This window comes from Puma concolor, chromosome A3, assembly GCF_028749965.1.
Source record: "Puma concolor isolate L17-30 chromosome A3, mPumCon1.1.hap2, whole genome shotgun sequence".
NCBI classification, from domain to species: domain Eukaryota; kingdom Metazoa; phylum Chordata; class Mammalia; order Carnivora; family Felidae; genus Puma; species Puma concolor.
Genome location: NC_141669.1, coordinates 49,843,097 through 49,864,440, shown reverse-complemented (window position 1 = coordinate 49,864,440; position 21,344 = coordinate 49,843,097). Strand labels below are relative to the sequence as shown.

The 21,344-nt window shown below is 39.4% G+C and overlaps 1 protein-coding gene across 6 annotated transcripts in view; it reads left to right on the top strand.

The window, feature by feature from the left end:
* The first annotated feature begins 1,230 nt into the window (after window positions 1–1,230).
* The window catches only part of POLE4 (DNA polymerase epsilon 4, accessory subunit), a 267,669-nt gene continuing 247,555 nt past the window's right edge, over window positions 1,231–21,344 (top strand). For 3 of the 6 annotated variants that reach the window (XR_015249096.1, XM_086700758.1, XM_086700757.1), the window contains exons 1-3: window positions 1,233–1,493; window positions 2,072–2,156; window positions 2,785–2,826. Coding sequence is in view for 5 of the 6 variants with exons in the window: in XM_086700758.1 (XP_086556884.1) it covers window positions 1,284–1,493; window positions 2,072–2,156; window positions 2,785–2,826 (337 nt within the window). In the remaining variant the exon portion in view is untranslated. Of the gene's footprint in view, window positions 1,494–2,071; window positions 2,157–2,784; window positions 2,827–3,263; window positions 3,411–12,805; window positions 13,170–21,344 lie in introns of those variants that run through there. The other 3 variants (XM_086700756.1, XM_086700755.1, XM_025932202.2) reach the window with 3 other exon arrangements.

Sequence of the window (21,344 nt, the reverse complement as noted above, 5' to 3'; positions counted from 1 at the left end):
ATTCAACTGTATCTTGGTTTGACTACATTCTGCAGTGGATAAATTAGCCACTTTGTGTTTTAACTTCCTCAACTGTAAAATAAAGGTTAAAATATCACCTACTTCAAAAAGGGGATTACAAAAATCGTTACTCGATAAACACATAAATGTAAAGCACTTTGAACCATGCACATAGTAACCGCTAAAAAATGTGAGCTATTATAACAACAGACTTAGGTTAAAGCTGTTACTGCAAACGTGAACTGATCTTTTATGCCAGATTTCAAACTTTGGTGTGGGGACTAATGGGGGGTGGTGTGTGTTCTGAGAGTCTCTCTGCAGGTGTCTGTGACGTCAAAACTATTTTCTTAATAATACTAAGATGCTATTTGCCCTTTTCATTCTCTTTCTCAAGAAGATGCAGAGGAGTTTCCAGATCTATGTGAAAAGTGATAACGTTAACATACAGAAGCAGCTGGAGAATCCAACTGTTTTCTATTAAAGCCATACATTCAAGAGATTTTCCTCATTACACTTTTTTTTGAAGCACTTTGTGCTTGTCATAAAAAATGTTCTTGTCATGAAAAACATTGTGTTAACGTGTAATGTATTAAATATTCTAAAACTGCTTTAATTTCGAATACAATAAATATCAATATAACCTACAGAAACAAAAGCTCTTTGCGATCCTTAGTAACTTCTAAGAGTGTAAACGGAGCCTGTGAACAAAAACTTTGAAAGCCAACACTGTGATGCAACTCGCGATTGAACAAGCGTGGACGGCTTGTGATCACCACAACCTCCTTTTAGGGCATTTTGTTCTCCTTGACACTGGTCCAGATTTCGCGCCCTTCTCGGGACCCTTTTTCCCCAGTCCACTGCGCGCTCCGGAAAGCCCAGGCCTCGCAGGGGCACCTGCCCTTCTCAGCTTTGGCTATCACTTGCTTATCACTTGACTGAGACATTCTTGCGGGCCAGGTTTGGGTTTCTCCAGACCAAGGATGCTCCTCCCCCGCACTAGCCGGGCCCAACCACATTAAACCAGTAAGGGACGGTGCCTGGGCCCAACTAGGCCCCACAGGTTCACCGGTACCGGGAAAAGAGTCCGCGGTAGCGCGGTAGCGGAGCGGCGACGGCGCAGAGAGAGCCGCCACGCCCAGCCGGGAGTCCCGGGAGCTTCCAGCCGCGTAAGGGGCGGAGCCACGCGCCCACAGGGGGCGTGGCCTTCGGCGCGCGCGGGAAAGGGGCCGGCGTCGCATGCGCGCGCACAGTCGGCGGCCGCGCGCAGCACGCTTGGGGCCCGGATGGCGGCGGCGGCGGCTGGAAATGGGACACCCCGCGAGGAGGAGGGGCCCAGTGGGGAGGCAGCGGCCCCGCCGCCGCAGGCCCCGACGAGTGTGCCCGGAGCTCGTCTCTCGAGGTTGCCATTAGCGCGAGTGAAGGCCTTGGTGAAGGCGGACCCCGACGTGACCCTCGCGGGACAGGAAGCCATCTTCATTCTGGCACGAGCAGCGGTGCGGCGGGAGCGCGAAGGCCACACGGGGCTGCGGGGCGGGGAGGTGGCGAGGGGCGGGGCCGTGGCGAGGGGCGGGGCCTGGGGGGAACCTTCCTGGGGGCGGGGCTTAGCGGCGTCTTGGGAGGCTTGGGGAGAGGGGGAAGCCGGGGTGGAAGAGGGTCTGGACTGGGTGTGCGAAGAATGCGGAGGTGAGGGGCCGGGGCCAGATTCTGAGATAAAAGTCTAAGAGGGAACACTAGGGGAAAGAGACACATACTTTCAGTAGTTGTATTGGTTTGTTAACACACCTGCCTCTTCATTAGGGCACGGACAACGACTTTAAATTGCTTTTACAATGCCTGACACAGCTTGTGGGAATCTCAAGTGAATGAGTCTGGAGAATTTACAAGTGAGGGAGCAGGAACGTGTCACGTCCTACTGGGGTAGAGGGAATGGGAGCAGATCGTCATGAAGTCCAGACTGAGAACCTTTCCATGCACCTGAGCACCCCTCACCTCCTTCCCACCACTCAAATAGAAGAGCTCACAAGAATTGTGCTAGAACCCATTGCTACAACTCTCCCCTTGTGCCTCACAGGAATTATTTGTGGAGACCATTGCAAAAGATGCCTACTGCTGTGCTCAACAAGGAAAGAGGAAAACCCTTCAGAGGAGAGATTTGGGTAGAGTGTCACTGTGGTATTTGGTATCTGGGGGCAAAGAAGGGAGGGCTGGGGGAAGCCACCTCTGTAAGATGAAAGGTGCCACATCCCTTTGGACTGCCACAGTGATAGAAAGTCCTACCTTTAGGGTCCCAAGTGCTTTGGGTGGCTGTATAGGTGGTGGGGTAGGGAATGAAAGGAGTCCATGTGTTGCTAAAGCTGATTATACCCCTTTATGCTGTCTGCTATGTTGAATCAGACTTGACACTTCTTTTTCCCATAGAAACTGGGGGTTTGATTTGTTTCTTTTTAGTTGGTAACCCTTGTATATGTGTAAACTTTTGTGTACCTTAATTCCACTTTCCCTTCATTTTGCCAGACTCTTCTTTGATGACTTTCAGAGCAAAGGGTTTCCCCTTACCGAACAGTGTTTACCTAGGCTTTTCTACTCTTGTAGGGAGGCAGCTGATATGTAAGATTTAGTGGTGGAGTAGAAATGGATTCACAAAATCAAGGGACAAATTTTATAAATGCCCTCATTTGCATAAAGCCTCACGCCCTTCACTATGTGGGTTGTGGTTTTTTTTTTTAAGAGGTTGGTGTCCAAATGACCAGAGTTAGTCAGGTGTCCCTTTACATTGTGTTTCAGATAATGCAATAGAAGCCGTGGATGAATTTGCTTTTCTGGAAGGTGAGTTCTCTATGGATGGATAATCATTTCCACCTGTCTTTCCCATGCTAATGAGCTGAGTTCAAAATCTTATAAAACTGCTCTTTGGTTCTTCCTTGTCTGTATAGTGATAATTCTTTCTACTTCCCATTAAGATGGGAAAAACTAATATGTTAAATCTGGTGAGATCTAGCAATTCTAATTCTCTTGGGTCATTAGAACTTTTTCCTGAAAATTGCTAATTATAAAAAATGAGAGGCAATGTAAGGACTCCAGTGGAGTTAGGTGCATTGAAAAGTTTGATTCATACTTTAATCTCCATTCCTAGGTATAATCTTCCCTGTATCATAATGCTAGAGATCAGAAACAATTGCCAACATTTAAAGGGTTGCTTCTTGTTCTTTTTTCTTCTTCAGTCTGTATAACATTATTTAAAAAATTTTAATGTTTATTTTGAGAGAGAGCTCGCATGCTTGAGCGAGAGGGGCAGAGAGAGGGGGAAAGAGAGAGAATCCCAGGAATCCAGTACTGTCAGCTCAACGCGGGGTTCATCATGAGCTGAGCGGAAATCAAGAGTTGGACTCTTAACCAACTGAGCCACCCAGGTGCCCTATAGTTATTATTTTGCCACTGGGAGATTATGTACTTGCCTGTTTGTTGTTAAGAATTTTGGATTAACTTGTGTACTAAGTCTTGTTATTGAAATAGAAAATATTTGAGATACCTTATTTTAGCTATCTTCTTTCAGGGCTATTTCTCCTATTTAATTACTATATCTGATCAGCTTATTGTTCCCTGCACAAATTCTGCTTGAATATGTGAAAGCCGTGCACTTGCAGTTCATTCTTGCCCTTACAATACCAGGGTGTTCTCATGATCTCTTTCAAGCCTCATTATCTCCACAAATCCTTTGTGGCTTTATTTATTTCACTAGTTTTCTCTTTTGTTCTGTGTCATATATATCACTATTTTTCTCTTTTGTTCTGCGTCATATCAATCTGGGCCTCTCACCCTTTTGATACATTCTTTTAAATGTGTTTCAAGATACATTTCCATAGCTAGCTTTAAGTCTAGATTATTGAGTATTCTTTCAGTTTGTAGGTCTGTCTTAACCCTTTTTTTGCTTACTCATTTTTCTTAGTAACTTGTTACCTGCCTATCTAAGGAAGGCAACTTCTTGTGACAGACTTCCCATCAGTTCTCCAAAAATGTTCAGAGCCTGCTTTACCAGCTCACTTTTAGTGACCAGTTTTTCAGAGTATATAATAAGATACATATTTTAAAGAGGTAACACTACAGACCTGTGGATGATGAATTGGAGGGTACCACAGAATGGAAGTGGAGAGATCTTATGTAGTTTTCCCCTCTATCCTCTTCCATGGCATAGTACTTAGCTTCGATTTTTATTTTTATTATTAATTTATTTGTTTATTTAAGTTTATTTATTTATTTTGAGAGACAGAGTGTGAGAGCACGTGCACAAGCGGGGGAGGGGCAGAGAGAGAATTGGCATGTGGGGGGGTGGGGGTGGGGGGCTTGAACTCAACAAACCACAAGGTCATGACCTGAGCTTAAACCAAGTCAGGGCCCTTAACCAACTGAGCCACCCAGGTGCCCCTTAGGTTGGATTTTTCATAAATGGTCATTTATTGAGTGGTGGATGTATTCATTTTCATCTTCTGATCCAATAATAGTAGTTGCATTCGTCTGTTCTCTCTACATTAATATATCTGAATTTTGGCCATTTTAGCATTTGTAGATTGAGTATTCTCTTATTTTGTACTTGATAAAATAAATGTTCTTATGTCCTTAGATGTATATGTTCTAAGTAGAAAATTATTTTTTTTCTTTTTTAATCAAGGCGATATATATCCATGCTTGAAAATCAAATATCTAATGTCTTACAATGAAATGCAGCTGGTGCTCCATGCCCTTTTGTTGTTTCTGTTTTTTAGCTTTTTAAGTGGTTACTTATATTTCTAAATAATATGCTTCATCTTTGGTTTTTCAACTATACATGTTATCTGTTAACTTCCTGCTGTGATAAATGAAGATTTGGGTAACCTGTACTGCTCCATAAATCCCTCTTCCCCCCTTCTGATTTTTGGTAGTTATGTCATTATTTTTATAATGTTGGACATTATTAAAAGGAACAAATTGTTCCTTTGTTACCTTTACAGTTTACATAACACTAAAATATCTATTGTTTTGGTTAACTCTCCACTTTGGAAGGTATGACTATCAGTGAGCCTATCTCTTCCTTTCCCATTTTTTAACCCACTCTTAACTCTCACTTAGTGTCATTTATACTTATACTTTGACATTGTCAAGGCTAATAACATATCTTCTTGTCATAGTTAAATCTCCCGTGCTTTACCTGTAGGTCAAGTAGTTGAAAAACAGTAATGTGGACACTACCACTACCCTTCCTGTCCTTTAATCCCTCTTAGACATGTCTTCCCTGCAGGCAACTGTTATTAGTTTCTTGGGTAATTTTCTGGATGTTATATGCAAAGGTATTGATATATGTATATTCTAAGCCTTTCCTTATGAACACAAATAACAAATGTAAAGGCAATAAATAACAAAATGAACACCATTGTAACCACCAGCTAGGTTAAGAGATAGAATAGCATCAGCCCCCAGAAGTTCCATATATATTCCTTCTTTGTGATAGATCTTCTTTCCATCCCCTTTGCTGACTTAACAGTATCCTGACTTTTTGGTAATTACTTGATTTTTCTTTATAGTTTTAGCACATAAGCATGTATCCTTTAACAGTGGGATTTAGTTTTATATTTTTTTGAAATTTTAAAAATGTAACCAAATCATCTATGTGGTTGTACATATCTCGTTTGTTTTTTGTGCTGTATGGCATACGATTGTGTGACAGTATTACAATTGGGCCATTAAAAAAAAATGTTTTTTAATATTTATTTTTGAGAGAGAAAGAGAGAATGCAAGTGGGGTAGGGCAGAGAGAGGGAGTCACAGAATCCAAAGCAGGCTTCCAGACTCTAGGCTGTCAGCACAGAGCCCACTGCGGGGCTCGAACTCATGAACTGCAAGATCATGACCTAGTTGAAGTTGGATGCATAACCAACTGAGCCACCCAGGTGCCCCACAATTGAACCATTTTAATGTGGATATTTGGATAACTTTTTTTTCTGTTATAAACAATTCACTATGAACATTCTTACACGTTTCTCCAGGTGTGTGTGTGTGTGTTTATGTATGTATGTATGTATGTGGGTATAGATAAAATTGCTGGGATATAGGATATGTATAACTCCATCTTTTGTAGATACTGCTGTCTAATAGATACTGTTGTGTCTATTCCCATGCCCATACTTCTTGCATGCCTGATTGACATTTCTACCAAGAGCATATGATAATTCCCACTGTTCCTCATTCTCATCAACACTTGGGATTTAATTTCTGCCAGTCTGGTGGGGATGTTAATGATAATTGCATAGTACTTTTAATTTGCATTGCCCTGATTACTGGTGACATCTTCTCATACGTGTGTCCCTTTTTTGGGGGTGAGGTGGTGTCTTATTTTTATCTTGGATATTTTGTCTTTTTCCTTATTGATTTATAACTATAACTGTAATTATGTATGTATATGCTTTTTCTTTTTCTTTTTTCTGGATATGAATCTTTTTCAGCATATGGGAAGCAGGCATCTTTTCCTGGTTTAGACTTGCTTTTCACTGTTTAGAGTGCTTTTTGATAAATGAGGTTATTTTTTTAAGTTTATTTATTTTGAGAGGGAGAGAGAAAGGGCATGCACAAGTGGGAGGGGGCAGAGAGAGAGAGAGAGAGAGAGAGAGAGAGAGAGAATCTTAAACAGGCTCCACCCTGTCAGCACTGAGCCTGATGTGGGGCTTGACCTCACTAACCATGAGATCATGGCCTGAACTGAAATCAAGAGTAGGATGCTTAACTGACTGAGCCACCCAGCCACCCCAATAAATGAGTTCTTAATTAAAGATAGTCAAATGTGGGGGACTTGGGTGGCTCTGTTGGTTGAGCACCTGACTCAGGCTTAGGGCATGATCTCATGGTTAGTGAGTTCAGGCCCCATGTCAGGCTCGCTGCTGTCAGCACAGAGCACACTTCAGATCTAATGTCCCCATCTCTCTGCCCTCCCTTGTGCTCTGTCAAAAATAATTAAAACATTAACAAAAATAAAGATAGTCAAATGTATTAATGTTTTTCTTTATAGGTAACGCTCTTTGTTTTCCTGTTTAAGACTTTTTTTCCCATCCCATGTCATGAAGACATTCTCCTATATGCTAAAATTTTTGTAGTTTTCTTGTCTTTCATAAAACTTTAGTTGACTTTTTGTGTATCAGACTGAAGTGAGGGTCAATTTATTTTTTTTTCTTATTATTTAGATAGATACTTTTCCGTATTATTTTCTTTGCAGTGCTACTTTTGTTAGAAATCAGGGCTGTTTCTGGGCTTTCTGTTGTGTCTATTCCCATGCCCATCGCACACAGTCTGAATTATAGTTGCTTTATTTGAAAGAACAAATCTTCCCACCTTCTTTAAGTGTCTTGACTATTTTAAGTTCTTTGCACTTTCATGCGTATTTTAAGATCTGCTTGTCAAATTCCATGTAAAAAGCATATCGGTGGGGATTGTATTGAATCTGTAGATTATTTAGGGGGAGAAACTATATTTTTACAATAGTGAATCTTTCAGTCCATGAACATGGTATATTTCTCCATTTATTTAGATCTTTAATGTTTAAAAACCTTTTTTTTTTTTTAAATTCATTTTTGAGAGAGACAGAGACAGCGTGAGTGGGGGAGAAGCAGAAAGAGGGAGATAGAATCCCAAGCAGCCTCCACACTGTCAGTGCAGAGGCTGATGCGGGACTTGTACTTATGAAACCATGAGATCATGACCTGAGCCAAAACCAAGAGTCAGATGCTTAACTGACTGAGCCACCCAAGTGCCCCTTTAATGTTTCATAAATTAAGGTTTTTTATTTTCTGGGAAGAAATCTTGAATAATTTTGTTAGATGCTTTTCTTTAAGTATTTAATAATTTTGATGCTCTTGTTACTGGTGTCTTTCTAAGAAAAAATTAATTTTCTGAATGTTGATAGTATAGAAATATAATTGGTTTTCTGTGTTAATTTTGTGCCTAGCATCTTGTTTAACTCTAATGATTTCTGTTGATTCTTTTGGATTTCCTTAGTTACACAGTAATATCCACTAGTAGTGACAATTTTGTGAAATTTTCCCAATCCTTTTCTTTTTAATTTCTTCTTGCCCTAGAATCTCCAGTCTAATGTTGAATAGATGTGCTGATAGCAGTCATCTTTATTTCAAAGGGGAAGCTTTCAGTGTTTCCCCATTAATTATACTTAACTCTAAAGTTTTTTGTAGTTTAATTTTAATAGATTCAAATGCTCTATCAATGTTTATAAAGAGAGATTGGAGATTTTTTTCATATCGAATGTGAGCCTCATACAAATTAGTTGGAGAGTATGTATATCTTTTTGATCTGTTCTCTAGAAAATTTGTAAGATTGGAATTATTTCTTATTTGAATGGTATAATTCATCAGTGAAGCCATCTGAGCCTAGAATTTTCCTTGTGGGAAGATTTTTGATTGATGTTTTTGGATGGTATTGGGACCATTCTGATTTTATTTTATTTTCTTGAGGTCGTCTTGCCCTGCTTCCCCCCATAAGAGTTGTAGTTTTTCTAGGAATTTTACATTTTATCTAAATTTTCAAGTTTGTTGGCATAAAGTTCTTCATAGTACAGCTGACCCTTGAATAGCAGAGGTTTTTTGTTTGTTTTAAATTTATTTATTTTGAGAGAGAGAGCATGTATGTGCAGGAAGGGCAGAGGGAGATGGAGAGAGAATCCCAAGCAGACTCTGACTGCTGTCAGCACAGAGCCTGATGTGTGGCTTGAACCCACAAACCTGTGAGATTATAACCTGAGCTGAAATCAAGATTTGGACGCGTAACCTAGTGAGCCACCCAGGTGCCTCTGTTTGTTTTTAAAGTTTATTTTTCTTTTTCTTTAGTACTTTCTGTACCCAGCATGGGGCTTGAACTCACAACCCTAAGATCAAGAGCCATCTGCTCTTCTGACTGAGCCGGCCAGGCACCCCAAGTGGGCATTTTTTTTTTTTTTTTTAAGTAGGCTGCATGACGAGTGTGGAGCTTGAACTCATGACCCTGAGATTAAGAGTCACATGCTGTATTGACCGAGCCAACCAGGTACCCTAAATGGTACAGGTTCGAGCTGCTTCAGTATATGTGGATTTTTTTTACAGTACAGCCCTATAAATGTATTTTTCCTTCCTTATTTTATCAACATTTTTTTCTAGGTGACTATATTGTAATAATACAGTATAGTAATGCATATGACCTACAAAATATGTGCTAATCAATTGTGTTATTGGTCAGCAGTAGGCTATTAGCAGTTAAGTGTTTGAACATTTTATATTTATAAATTGATCATTGTTACTTTTGTTTGTGCTTTTTGCCTTAAAGATTATTTTGTTTAATATTTTTAAAACTTACAAGCTTTCTTTTTTTTTTTTAATTTTTTTTTTTTTAACGTTTATTTATTTTTGAGACAGAGAGAGACAGAGCATGAAGGGGGGAGGGGCAGAGAGAGAAGGAGACACAGAATCGGAAGCAGGCTCCAGGCTCTGAGCCATCAGCCCAGAGCCTGACGCGGGGCTCGAACTCACGGACCGCAAGATCGTGACCTGAGCTGAAGTCGGACGCTTAACCGACTGCGCCACCCAGGCGCCCCAAGCTTTCTTTTGTTAGTATTTGAATGGTGTGTATTTTTCTCGTTTAAAAAATTTTTACCTTTCCGTATTTATAAACGGTATAATTAGACTATTTTTAAAACTTTAGGCTGACAGTCTTTGCAGCACTTAGTTCATTTATGTTTAATGCAATTAGTGATATATATATATATGGGTTTAAATCTACCATATTATTTTGTGTTTCCCATTTGTCCTATTTTATGTTTTTTTTTTCAGTTTTTTGCCCTTGTTTTAAGTATAATTTGTTATTTCATTTTTCCCTCTATCTGGAAAGTATATACTCTTTTTTTTTAAAGTTATTTATTTTTTTTGAGAGAGAGAAAGAGCAGGTGAGCATAGCGCAGGGAGAGGCAGAGAGAGAGAGGGAGGGAATTCCCAGCAGGCTCTGCCCTGTCAGCGCAGAGCCAGAGCGAGACCTAGAGCCAAATTTGGGGTTTGAATTCCTCTAGTTCAATTCCACATTGTTGCAAATGGCAGGATTTTATTCTTTTTCATCACTGAGTAATACTCCATTGTGTATATATACCACATCTTCTTTATCCATTCATCAGTCGATGGACATTTGGGCTCTTTCCATACTTAGGCTATTGTCAATAGTGCTGCTATAAACATTGGGATGCATATGCCCCTTTGAAACAGCACACCCGTATTCCTTGGTAATGCCTAATAGTGCAATTGCTGGGTCGTAGGGTAGTTCTATTTTTAATTTTTTGAGGAACCTTCATAGTGTTTTCCAGAGTGCCTGCATTCCTATATTTTACTTTGGTTTTTAAAGGCATCTTGCTGAATATAGAATTTTGGGTGGAAAGTTAATTTTATAGTGTTGAAGATCTCATTCTGTGTTTTGACTTCCATTGTTTCTGTTTAGAAATCATTGTTAATCTGTTAATTGTTTGAAGCTAATTTGTCCTTGTTTTGGATACTTTTAAGATTTTTATATTTGTCTTTGATATTTTTGTAGTTTTACTTGGATGTATCTGGGTGCTGATTTCCCTCTATGTATCTGCTGCTTAGGCTTCTTAAATCTAGGGATTGGTGTCTTTTATCAGTCCTGGAGAAATCTCAGCTTGTATCTTTTCAGATAATGGCTCTGCTTTGTTCTTTCTCCTTTCTCATTAAGATTTCCATTAAATGTATGTTAAACCTCAGTCATAATTTTGCCTCTCTGTGCTGCATTCTGTGTAGTTTTTTTCTGATCTCCCAGTTTATTAATTCTCTCTCCAGTGAATTGTCTCCTTTAAACTTTTCTGTTAATTTTTTAGTTTGTTTTTGTATTTTCAGTTCTGTGAATTCCATTTGCCTGTTTGTTATTTGTATTTGCTCCAGGTGTTTTGAAGCTAGTCTTTTATTTGTTTAAACAAAGTAAGTGTCGTTGTTTTATAGTCTCCAGTCTAATTAATATCCAAAGCATTTTTGAGGCCGATTTATTTTATTTTTTTTCCTGACTTGTTTCTGTTGATATTGTTTCATAGTCTTTTTTCCTCTTTATGCCTAGCTTTCTTGATGTATTGGTCAATGTACTTGAATAAATTATTTTTTGGATAGTTTGAGGCTTGTATGATGAAACCTTTCTCCAAAGAAGATTTTCATTTGCTGCTGCAAGGCACCTAGGGGAATGTATTAATCTCCTTAATCCAGATCCAAGACTTGAGGATTCTTGGTTCTCTGTGGTAATCTATGTGAACCCTGATGGCAAGTCTGCGAAGGGGCTGATTTAATTCTAGTGCAGTGTTACTCTGAGGGTGCCACTTTTTGGGACTGTAGCTTTTTAAAAAATCAGACCTTCTCTCTTGGGCACACTCTTAGATTTGACTCTTGATTTGCTCAGCCAAAATTTCTCAGCTCTATCTTTTGGACGGCAAATGATCTTAGGGCAAAAACAGGTTTGGAGGCTGGGTTTACTTTGTGTTCTTGCCTTCTCTAGATTTTAGATTTCACTTTTATTGGTGCCTCTTCAGTGCTTGAAGGATTTTCTTTTTAAAAATATTTCAATCAGGTTTATCAGTTGATCTCAGCAGGAATTTGCCTTTATCACAGAGGCTATTTCTTTTTTTCTTTTTTAACTTAGAGGTATTTTTGCTTGGTTTTCTTGTGTTCTTTTCTGAATTATCTGTTTTATTCTAGGGTTTTTTTTTTTTTTTTAATAAATTTTAATTTTTCCTTTCTCTCTAGTCTGCCCAGTAATTTCCATTCCGTTTAGGAATGAGGTAGTTAAGAAGTCTGTTTGGAAGCTGTGTGTGTGTATGGGAAGGTGGTTTTTGCCTGGCACTTTTACTTTAGGGTGGGCTGGGGTGGGACCAGATATTAAGCTGGGGTCCGGAAAGCCTTACTTTGGGGAGCTGGCATTTTCAGAGGCTCCTGTAGTTCTTCAGGTAATTCATTTAGTTTATTAGAAGAGAACCCCTGATTTTTTCCCATTTTGTTTTCTGGTAATGCTCCATGCTGGAAGGGTTGTAGGGAGATGGGGCCAGCTGTTTCTTGTGTAGACCCTCAGGTCACTAACCCTTTCTGACCTGTTTCTTTCTCTGTCATTCCTGGTGTCTGAGTCTGGCTGGAACTTCCCCAAGGGTCTCCTAGGCGATGGGCTCCCACCTCTGTTGCCCCCCTCTATTCATTCTAGGCTGATTTGTTTTTCTATTTATAAACATACTTCAATCAGATTTCTATTCAGCTTTTGTTGAAATCTCTTAACTGCTGATGGGCCCCATTCTTTATTGTAGATTTATACCTTTTTAAAACCTTTTATTTCTTTTGAATGGAATCTTGAAAGGGAGGGCATACAAATTTGTGAGCTCAGTCTCCCATCTTGAACTGGAAGTTTCTCAAAAGGTTATGAACTTTTTGCTTAGAAAACTTTTCTCCTTTATTCTGTATTGATCACACTTTGTATGGAATCCAAAATGCTCATTAACTAACACAACAACTTCTTTGCTCTGTTCCCTACATCTCATTCTAACTCTCTAGACCTGTGTGCTTAACTCTCAGCTGCCCACTTTCTGTAGTGACATGTTCTTTCTCTGAGATCTTTTGGATGGATATTCCCCCAAATGAGTTATTTGATCTTAGAGAATTGCCAGTACCAGAGCAGCTTCTACTCTAACTTTGCCCAGTTTGTGACACTCATCCAGTTCTTGAGGCACCTTGCTTTACATGTTGCTCTTTGTTTTTGTTTTTGTTTTTGTTTTAAAGGAACTTTGGATTGATTGCTGAGCTGGGCAGTTTTGTGAGCCTTTGGATTGATTGCTGAGCTGGGCAGTTTTGTGAGCCTTCACCTGCGTCCTTTGGACAGCCCCTCTCCTGCAGGCCTCATCTTTGAAGAACGGAGTATTTGGAATATTGTACTTATATGCTTTTCCTGTCCTACCTTCACCTAAGCCGAGATAAGCAGAGATCTCACATGTTAGCTTTTCTCTACAAGGTCTTCCACCTACTGTGTCTTCCATTTAGGCTTGGATGCAGCCTATGCTGTTTGAGGCAGAGAAAAAGAAAATGATTTGTGTAGGTTGCTTAATGAATGATGAGGAACATAATAAAGGTTTCTGATCAATTTCAACATAGTGTGTTTTATAATCTTGCCTTTGTCCTTGTCGCTGTGACCAGAGGACCACCATGCCCAGTTACAGATCTTTCTGATCTTCCTTGCCAGCTGTTCTAAACCTCATTCCTTTGATTTATTTGCTTCTTTTTCCCCCAGTATGTCACCAGAATGTGATTCCAGGATTTATGGGATGCCACTTAAGTTCTTCAGAAGTTTAAATAAATGTGATCATAGTTTTAAAATCAGTTAAAATTTTAACAGCTTTATTGAGATATAATGTACATACTGTACCATTCACCCATTTAAAGTGTACATTTTAGTAGTTTTTAGTACATTCACAGATATGTGCAGCTATCACCACACTCAATTTTAAAATATCTTCATACTGATGGAATCATATGATTTATGGTATTTTGTGTCTGGCATCTTTCACTTAGATAATGTTTTCAGGGTTTGTTTATATTATAGTATGTATCAGTACCCATTCCTTTTTTTATTTTTTAAATTGTGGCAAAATACACATCACGTGACATTTATTGTTTTAACTATTTTTTTTTTTTTTTTCAACGTTTATTTATTTTTGCGACAGAGAGAGACAGAGCATGAACGGGGGAGGGGCAGAGAGAGAGGGAGACACAGAATCAGAAACAGGCTCCAGGCTCCGAGCCATCAGCCCAGAGCCTGACGCGGGGCTTGAACTCACGGACCGCGAGATCGTGACCTGGCTGAAGTCGGACGCTTAACCGACTGCGCCACCCAGGCGCCCCTGTTTTAACTATTTTTAAGTGTACAGTTTTGTGGCATTAAGTATATTCACACTGTAGTGCAACTATCACCACCATCCATTTTCAAAACATTTTTCATACTCTGAAACTGCAACTGTAGCCATTAAATAATAACTGCTCATTCTCCCCTCCCTTAGGTCCTGCTAAATTTTGGTTTTTAAGGGAAGGCTTGGGTGATCTAGCAGGAAGGAGGCAAAGTACTTGGAGAATAGTGGTTAAAGAGAGCAGCAGGAAGCTGATTTAAACACTTGATCGTTTTTCAGATTCATCTGTGGCATTTGTTTAAAATGCCCATTTCTAGGACCCCTAGGCCTAATAAATTAGAATCTCAGGGGGTAGAGCTCCAAGAATCTCTCTTATTATTTTTTTTCAAACAAATTCCCCAAGAAATTTTCTTCCCACCACTGGTTCACAGACTAGTCTACAGGAAAATGTAAATCTCCCTCCTAAGGGCAGGGGGAGATGAAGTATGTAGAATGTCTAGAATAGAGAGGAAGTGAAGGAAAACAACCACCACTCTTTAAGAAGTAAGGGGTAGGGGGGACCTGGATGGCTTAGTCTCTTATGCCTCTAACTTGGTTTCGGCTCAGGTCGTGATCTCAAGGTTGTGAGATCAAGGCCTGCGGTGTTGGACTCCTTGCTGGATGTGGACCCTGCTTGAGATTCTCTCCCTTTTCCGTCCCTCCCCAGCTCGTGCTACCTCTCTCTCCCCTCCCCCACCCCCAAAAAAAACAAAACAAAAAGTGAGAGGGGAACACCAGATATTGTAGGTCACCTGGTGAAGGTCCTGTATCACGGAAAGGACTGGGCACACAAAGGTGCAGAGAAAGATTCAAACCAAAGGAGGGCCCCAGTGAGACAGTCTGCAAAGCTGTTTGTTGAATCTATTTAATGTATTGGTGATCTCTAGTATATCAACACTTCTTGTCTATACAGTACTCATGATGCGCAATACCTGGCCCATGAGTCCCGCATGCATATCTTTTGAACTGATTCATCATTTATAAAATAGCCAGTGTCATGGTAAGAAGTGGTCTTGGAATGCTGCCATAAAGCCTGCAGGTGACCTAGGAATTCAGAGGCTCCTACATTCCTGGGCCATAACCAGTAGGAGGAGGCTGACTCCCTGAGCCCTTGGTAAAGGCAGCCACCATTAGACCACCATTTGGTAGATGTGTTCTCTTCTGCCAGATGAGGTTAAGGTTGTGACAGTTTTAGGAATTTTCCTTGGAGTTTCCTGAGAAATGACAGTTACACTTTTCCTCTGGATTCTGGTCCAGAAGCCTCCAGACGCTAAATAGTGTATCAATTGCAATATAGAATTCTTGCTGCTCTTTCACTGCAAGCTACCTGAACCTCAGGCATGTGTTGTCCCTGTATGCAAGATCTGGTGAAATGCAAAGGAAACAAGTATGAGGCTCTGCTCAGAAGTGCATGATCAAAGCCGTTTGCTCATAATAATATGCTCCAGTATGTGAGTGATGGTAGATCTCCCCAGGAATTTGGAAATAAGCTAGGAGGATTACCTTTTGAACGTGGAACCTCTAAGGCTTTTCAGAGGCTAAATGGCTCCCAGACTCAGACCTGATCAAATACATCAAGAAGAATCTGCCAGTCAGTAGAGGGCACTGGTTAGTTATGAACAACAAGAAGGAGTCCCAGAGACAAATTGATAGGGCTCATTCTCCACTAGGTAGGGTAGCTTGAACCTTAGTGCTCCAAGCTGTTGACCAACTGTGTCATCCTGCCCCATTCAGGTGCCTTCAAACACTGTAGTCATATCCAATGTCCATGGGGTCATTGTGGGATCTAGGCTCCTTCCATCCAATTGCTTTGTCAGTCCCTTCTATGTTGTACTGTCCAAGAGAACTTTCTGTGATGATGGAAATGTTCTGTACCCATGCTGTAGCCACCTACCAGCAACATGTCTACCACACATGTGGTTAGTGTGACTGAGGAACTAAATTTTTAATTTAATTTTTAATTTATTTAAGTTTTTATTTTGTTATGTATGTATGTATTGTCAAGTTAGCTAGCATACAGTGTAGTCTGGGCTTCAGGAATAGATTTCCGTGATTCATCACTTTCATACCATAGCCAGTGCTCATCCCAACAAGTGCCCTCCTCAATGCTCATCACCCATTTTCACCAGCCCCACAACCCCCCACCCCCATAACCTTCAGTGTATTCTCTGTATTTAAGAGACTCTTATGGTTTGCCTCCCTTTCTGTATCTTATTTTTCCTTCCCGTCCCCATGATTATCTAAAATTCCACATATGAGTGAAATCATATATCTGTCTTTTTCTGACTTATTTTGCTTAGCATAAAATACCCTCCAGTTCCATCCATCTTGTTTCAGATGGCAGGATTTCATTCTTTTTCATTGCTGAGTAGTATTCCATTGTGTATATATACCACATCTTCTTTATCCATTCATTAGTTGATGGACGTTTGGGCTCTTTCCATACTTTGACTATTGTGGATAGTGCTGCTATAAACATTGGGGTGCATGTGCCCCTTCGAATCAGCACTCCTGTATCCTTTGGATAAATACCTAGTAGTGCAGTTGCTGGGTTGTAGGGTAGTTATTTTTAATTTTTTGTAGAACCTCCACATTGTTTTCCAGAGTGGCTGTACCAGTTTGCATTCCCATCAACAGTGCAAGAGGGTTCCCCTTTCTCCACATCTTCACCAACATCTGTTGTTTCCTGAGTTGTTCATTTTAGCCACTCTGACCAGTGTGAGGTTGTCTCATTGTGGTTTTGATTTGTATTTCCCTGATGATGAATGATGTTGAGCATCTTTTCGTGTGTCTGTTTTCCATCTGAATGTCTTCTTTGGAAAAGTGTTTGTTCATGTCTTCTGCCCATTTTTTCACTGAATTATTTGTTTTTTGGGTGTTGAGTTTGGTTAAGTTCTTTATAGATTTTTGATACTAACCCTTTATCTGATATGTCATTTGCAAATATCTTCTCCCATTTTGTTGGTTGCTTTTTAGTTTTGTTGATGGTTCCCTTTGCTGTGCAGAAGCTTTTTATCTTGATGAGGTCCCAATAGTTCATGTTTGCTTTTGTTTCTCTTGCCTCTGGAGACATGTCAAGTACGAAGTTGCTGTGGCTGAAATCAAAGAGGTTACTGCCTGTTTTCTCCTGTAGGATTTTGATGGTTTCCTGTCTCACATTTAGGTCTTTCATCCATTTTGAATTTATTTTTGTGTATGGTATAAGAAAGTGGTCCAGTTTCATTCTTCTGCATGTTGCTGTCCAGTTCTTCCAGTACCATTTGCTAAAGAGACTGTCTTTTTTCCATTGGATGTTCTTTCCTGCTTTGTCAAAGATTAGTTGGCCATCCATTCTTGATCCATTTCTGAGTTCTCTATTCTATTCCATTGGTCTGTGTGTCTGTTTTTGTGCCAATACCATGCTGTCTTCATGATTACAGCTTTATAATACGGCTAAAGTCCAGGATTGTGATGCCTCCAGCTTCGTTTTTGTTTTTGTTTTTTTTTCAACATTGACTGTTTGGGGTCTTTTGTGGTCCCATACAAATTTTATTTTATTTAAAAAAATTTTTTTTAAACATTTATTTATTTTTGAGACAGAGAGAGAGCATGAACAGGGGAGGGGCAGAGAGAGAGGGAGACACAGAATCTGAAACAGGCTCCAGGCTCTGAGCAGTCAGCACAGAGCCCGACGCAGGGCTCGAACTCACGGACTGTGAAATCATGACCTGAGCCGAAGTCGGACGCTTAACCGACTGAGCCACCCAGGTGCCCCCTCATACAAATTTTAGGATTGATTGTTCTAGCTCTGTGAAGAATGCTGGTACTATTTTGATTGGGATTGCGTTGAGTGTGTAGATTGCTTTGGGTAGTATTGACATTTTGAAAATATTTGTTCTTCCAGTCCATGGGCATGGAATGTTTTTCCATTTCTTTGTGTCTTCTTTTCTTCAATTTCTTTCATAAGCTTTCTGTAGTTTTCAGTGCACAGATCTTTTACCTCTTTGGTTAAGTTTATTCCTAGGTATTTTATGGTTACTGGTGCAATTGTAAATGGGATAGATTCCCTGATATCTCTTTCTGTTGCCTCATTATTGGTGTATAGAAATGCAACCGATTTCTGTACATTGATTTTATATCCTGCAATTTTGCTGAATTCATGTATCAGGTCTAGCAGTTTTTGGCTGAGTCTTTTGGGTTTTCTATGTAGAGTATCATGTCATCTGCGAAGAGTGAAAGTTTGACTTCTTTGCCAGTTTGGATATCTTTTATTTCATTTTGTTGTCTGATTGCTGAGGCTAGGACTTCCAGCACTATGTTGAACAACACTATGTTGAACAGTGATGAGAGTGGACATCCCTGTCGTGTTCCTTATCTCAGGGGGAAAGCTCTCAGTTTTTCCCCATTGGAGATGATATTATCTGTGGGCCTTGCATATATGGCTTTTATGATGTATATTCCTTCTATACCGACTTTCTTGAGGGTTTTTATCGAAAAGTGATGCTGTATTTTGTCAAATGCTTTTTCTGCATCTTTGACAGGATCATACGGTTCTTTTCCTTCCTTCTATTACTGTGAGATATCACGTTGATTGATGTGCAAATATTGAACCAGCCCTATAGCTGAGGAATGAATACCACTTGATTGTGGTGAATAATTCTTTTAATATACTGTTGAATTCAATTTGCTAGTATCTTGTTGAGAATTTTTGCATCCCTATTCATTAGGGATATTGGCGTGTAATTCTTTTTAGTGGAGTCTTTGGTTTGGGGAATCAAGGTAATGCTGGCTTCATAGAATGAGTTTGAAAGCTTTCCTTCCATTTCTATTTTTTGGAACAGTTTGTGCAGAATAGGTATTTGCTCTGCTTTAAATGTCTGGTAGAGTTCCCCTGGGAAGCCATCTGGCCCAGGACTCTTATTTGTTGGGAAATTTTGATAACCAATTCAATTTCTTCACTGGTTATGAGTCAGTTCAAATTTTCTATTTCTTCCCTTTGGAGTTTTGGTAGTGTGTGGGTGGCTAGGAATTTTTCCACTTCTTCCAGGTTGTCCAGTTTGTTGGCATATAATTTTTCATAATATTCTATAATAATTGTATTTATGTGGTGTTGGTTGTAATTTCTCTTCTTTTATTCATGATTTTATCTATTTGGGGTCTCTGTCTTTTCTTTATGAGAAATCTGGCTAGGGGTTTATCAATTTCTTTTGTTGTTCTAAAAACCCAGCTCTTAGATTCATTGATCTGTTCTACAGTTTTGTTTTGTTTGGATTCTGTATTGTTTATTTCTGGCTCTAATCTTTATTATTTCCCCCTCTTCTGCTAGCTTTGGGCTTTCTTTGCTGCTGTCTTTCTAGTTTCTTTAGATATGAGGTTATATTATGTATTTGGGGCCTTTTTTGCTTCTTGAGATAGGCCTGAATTTCAATGTATTTTTCTCTTAGGGCTGCCTTTGCTGCATCCCAAAGGATTTGGACTGTCATGTTTTCATTTTCATTTGCTTCCATATATTTTTTTAATTTCCTGGTTGACCCATTCATTCTTTAGTAGGATGTTCTTTAATCTCCATGTATTTGGGGGCTCTCCAAATATTTTCTTATGGTTGATTGCAAGTTTTGTAGCATTGTGATCTGAAAATATGCATAGTATGATTTCAATTATTTTATATTTGTTGAGGCCTGTTTTGTGACCCGGTACGTGATCTATTTTGGAGAATGTTCCATGTGCACTCGAGAAGAATGTGTATTCTGCTGCTTTTGGATGAAAAGTTCTGAATCTGTTAAGTCCATTTGGTCCAATGTGTCATCCAGAGCCATTTTTTTCCATATTGATTTTCCACCTAGATGATCTGTCCATTGTTGTAAGTGGAGTATTAAAGTCCTCTACAATCATGGTATTATTATCTTTACATTTCTTTATGTTTGTGATTAATTGATTTATATATTTGGGTGCTATATGTTGGGGGCATAAACATTTACAATCATTAGCTCTTCTTGATGGACAGACCCCTTAATTATGATATAATGCCCTTCTTCATCTCTTGTTACAGTCTTTGGTCCATAATCTAGTTTGTCTGATATAAGTATGGCTACTCCAGCTTTCTTTTGCCATCCAGTAGCATGATAGATGGTTCTCCATCCCCCCACTTTCGTTCTGCAGGTGTCCTTAGGTCAAATGAATTTCTTGTAGGCAGCATAAAGATGGGTCTTGTTTTTTCTTTATCCATTCTGATAAGAATGTCCCTGTGTCTTTTGATTGGGTCATTTAGTCCATTTACATTCTGAGTGATTATTGAAAGATATGAATTTAATGTCATTGTGTTATCTGTAGGTTTCATGCTTGTGCTGATGTCTCTGGTCCTTTGTAGTCTTTGCTGCTTTTCACTCACAGAGCCCCCTTTAGGATCTTTTGCAGGACTGGTTTAGTGGTCATGAACTCCTTTAGTTTTTGTTTGTCTGGGAAAGCCTTTATCTCTCCTTCTATTCTGAATGAGAGCATTGCTGGATAAAGGATTCTTGGCTGCATATTTTTCCTGTTCAGCACATTGAATATTTTCTGCCACTCCCTTCTAGCCTGTCAAATTTCAATGGATAGGTCTGCTACTACCCTTATGTGTCTACCCTTGTAGGTTAAGGCCTGTTTGTCCCTAGCTGCTTTCAGAATTCTCTCCTTATCTTTGTATTTTGCCAATTTCACTATGATATGTCCTGGTATTGGCCTGTTTTTGTTGATTTTGAAGGGAGTTCTTTGTGCCTCTTGGACTTGGATGCCTCTGTTTCCTTCTCCAGATTAGGGAAGTTCTCAGCTATAATTTGTTCAAATAAACCTTCTGCCTCTTCCTCTTTCTTCTTCTTCTTTTGGAACTCCTTTGATATGGATATTATTTTGGTTCATTGAATCACTTAGGTGATTAGGTGATTAGGTGATTAGGTCTCTAATTCTCCCCTCATTGTCTGTTAATTTCCTTTCCCTCTTTTTTTCAGCTTCATCATTTTCCATAATTTTATCTTCTATTTCACCTATTCTCTCCTCTGCTTCTTCCATCCTTGTTGTCACTGCATCTAGTTTATTTTGCATCTCATTTACAACATTTTTTAATTCATCACAACTAGTTCTTAGGTCTTTGATCTCTGTAGCAACAGATTCTTTGCTGTCTTCTATTCTTTTTTTTTCAAGTCCAGCTATTAGTCTTTTGACTTTTATTCTGTATTCTTGTTCAGATATATTGTTTATATCTGTTTTGAGCAGTTCTCTGGCTGTCATTTCTTTCTGGAATTTCTTTTGAAAGGAATTGTTCCATTTTGTCATTTTGGCTAGGTTTCTGTATTTTATGTGTTTTAATAGCTTGTTATGTGTCCTGCACTTGTGAGTACTACTATATTAAAAAGGTGTCATATGTTGTC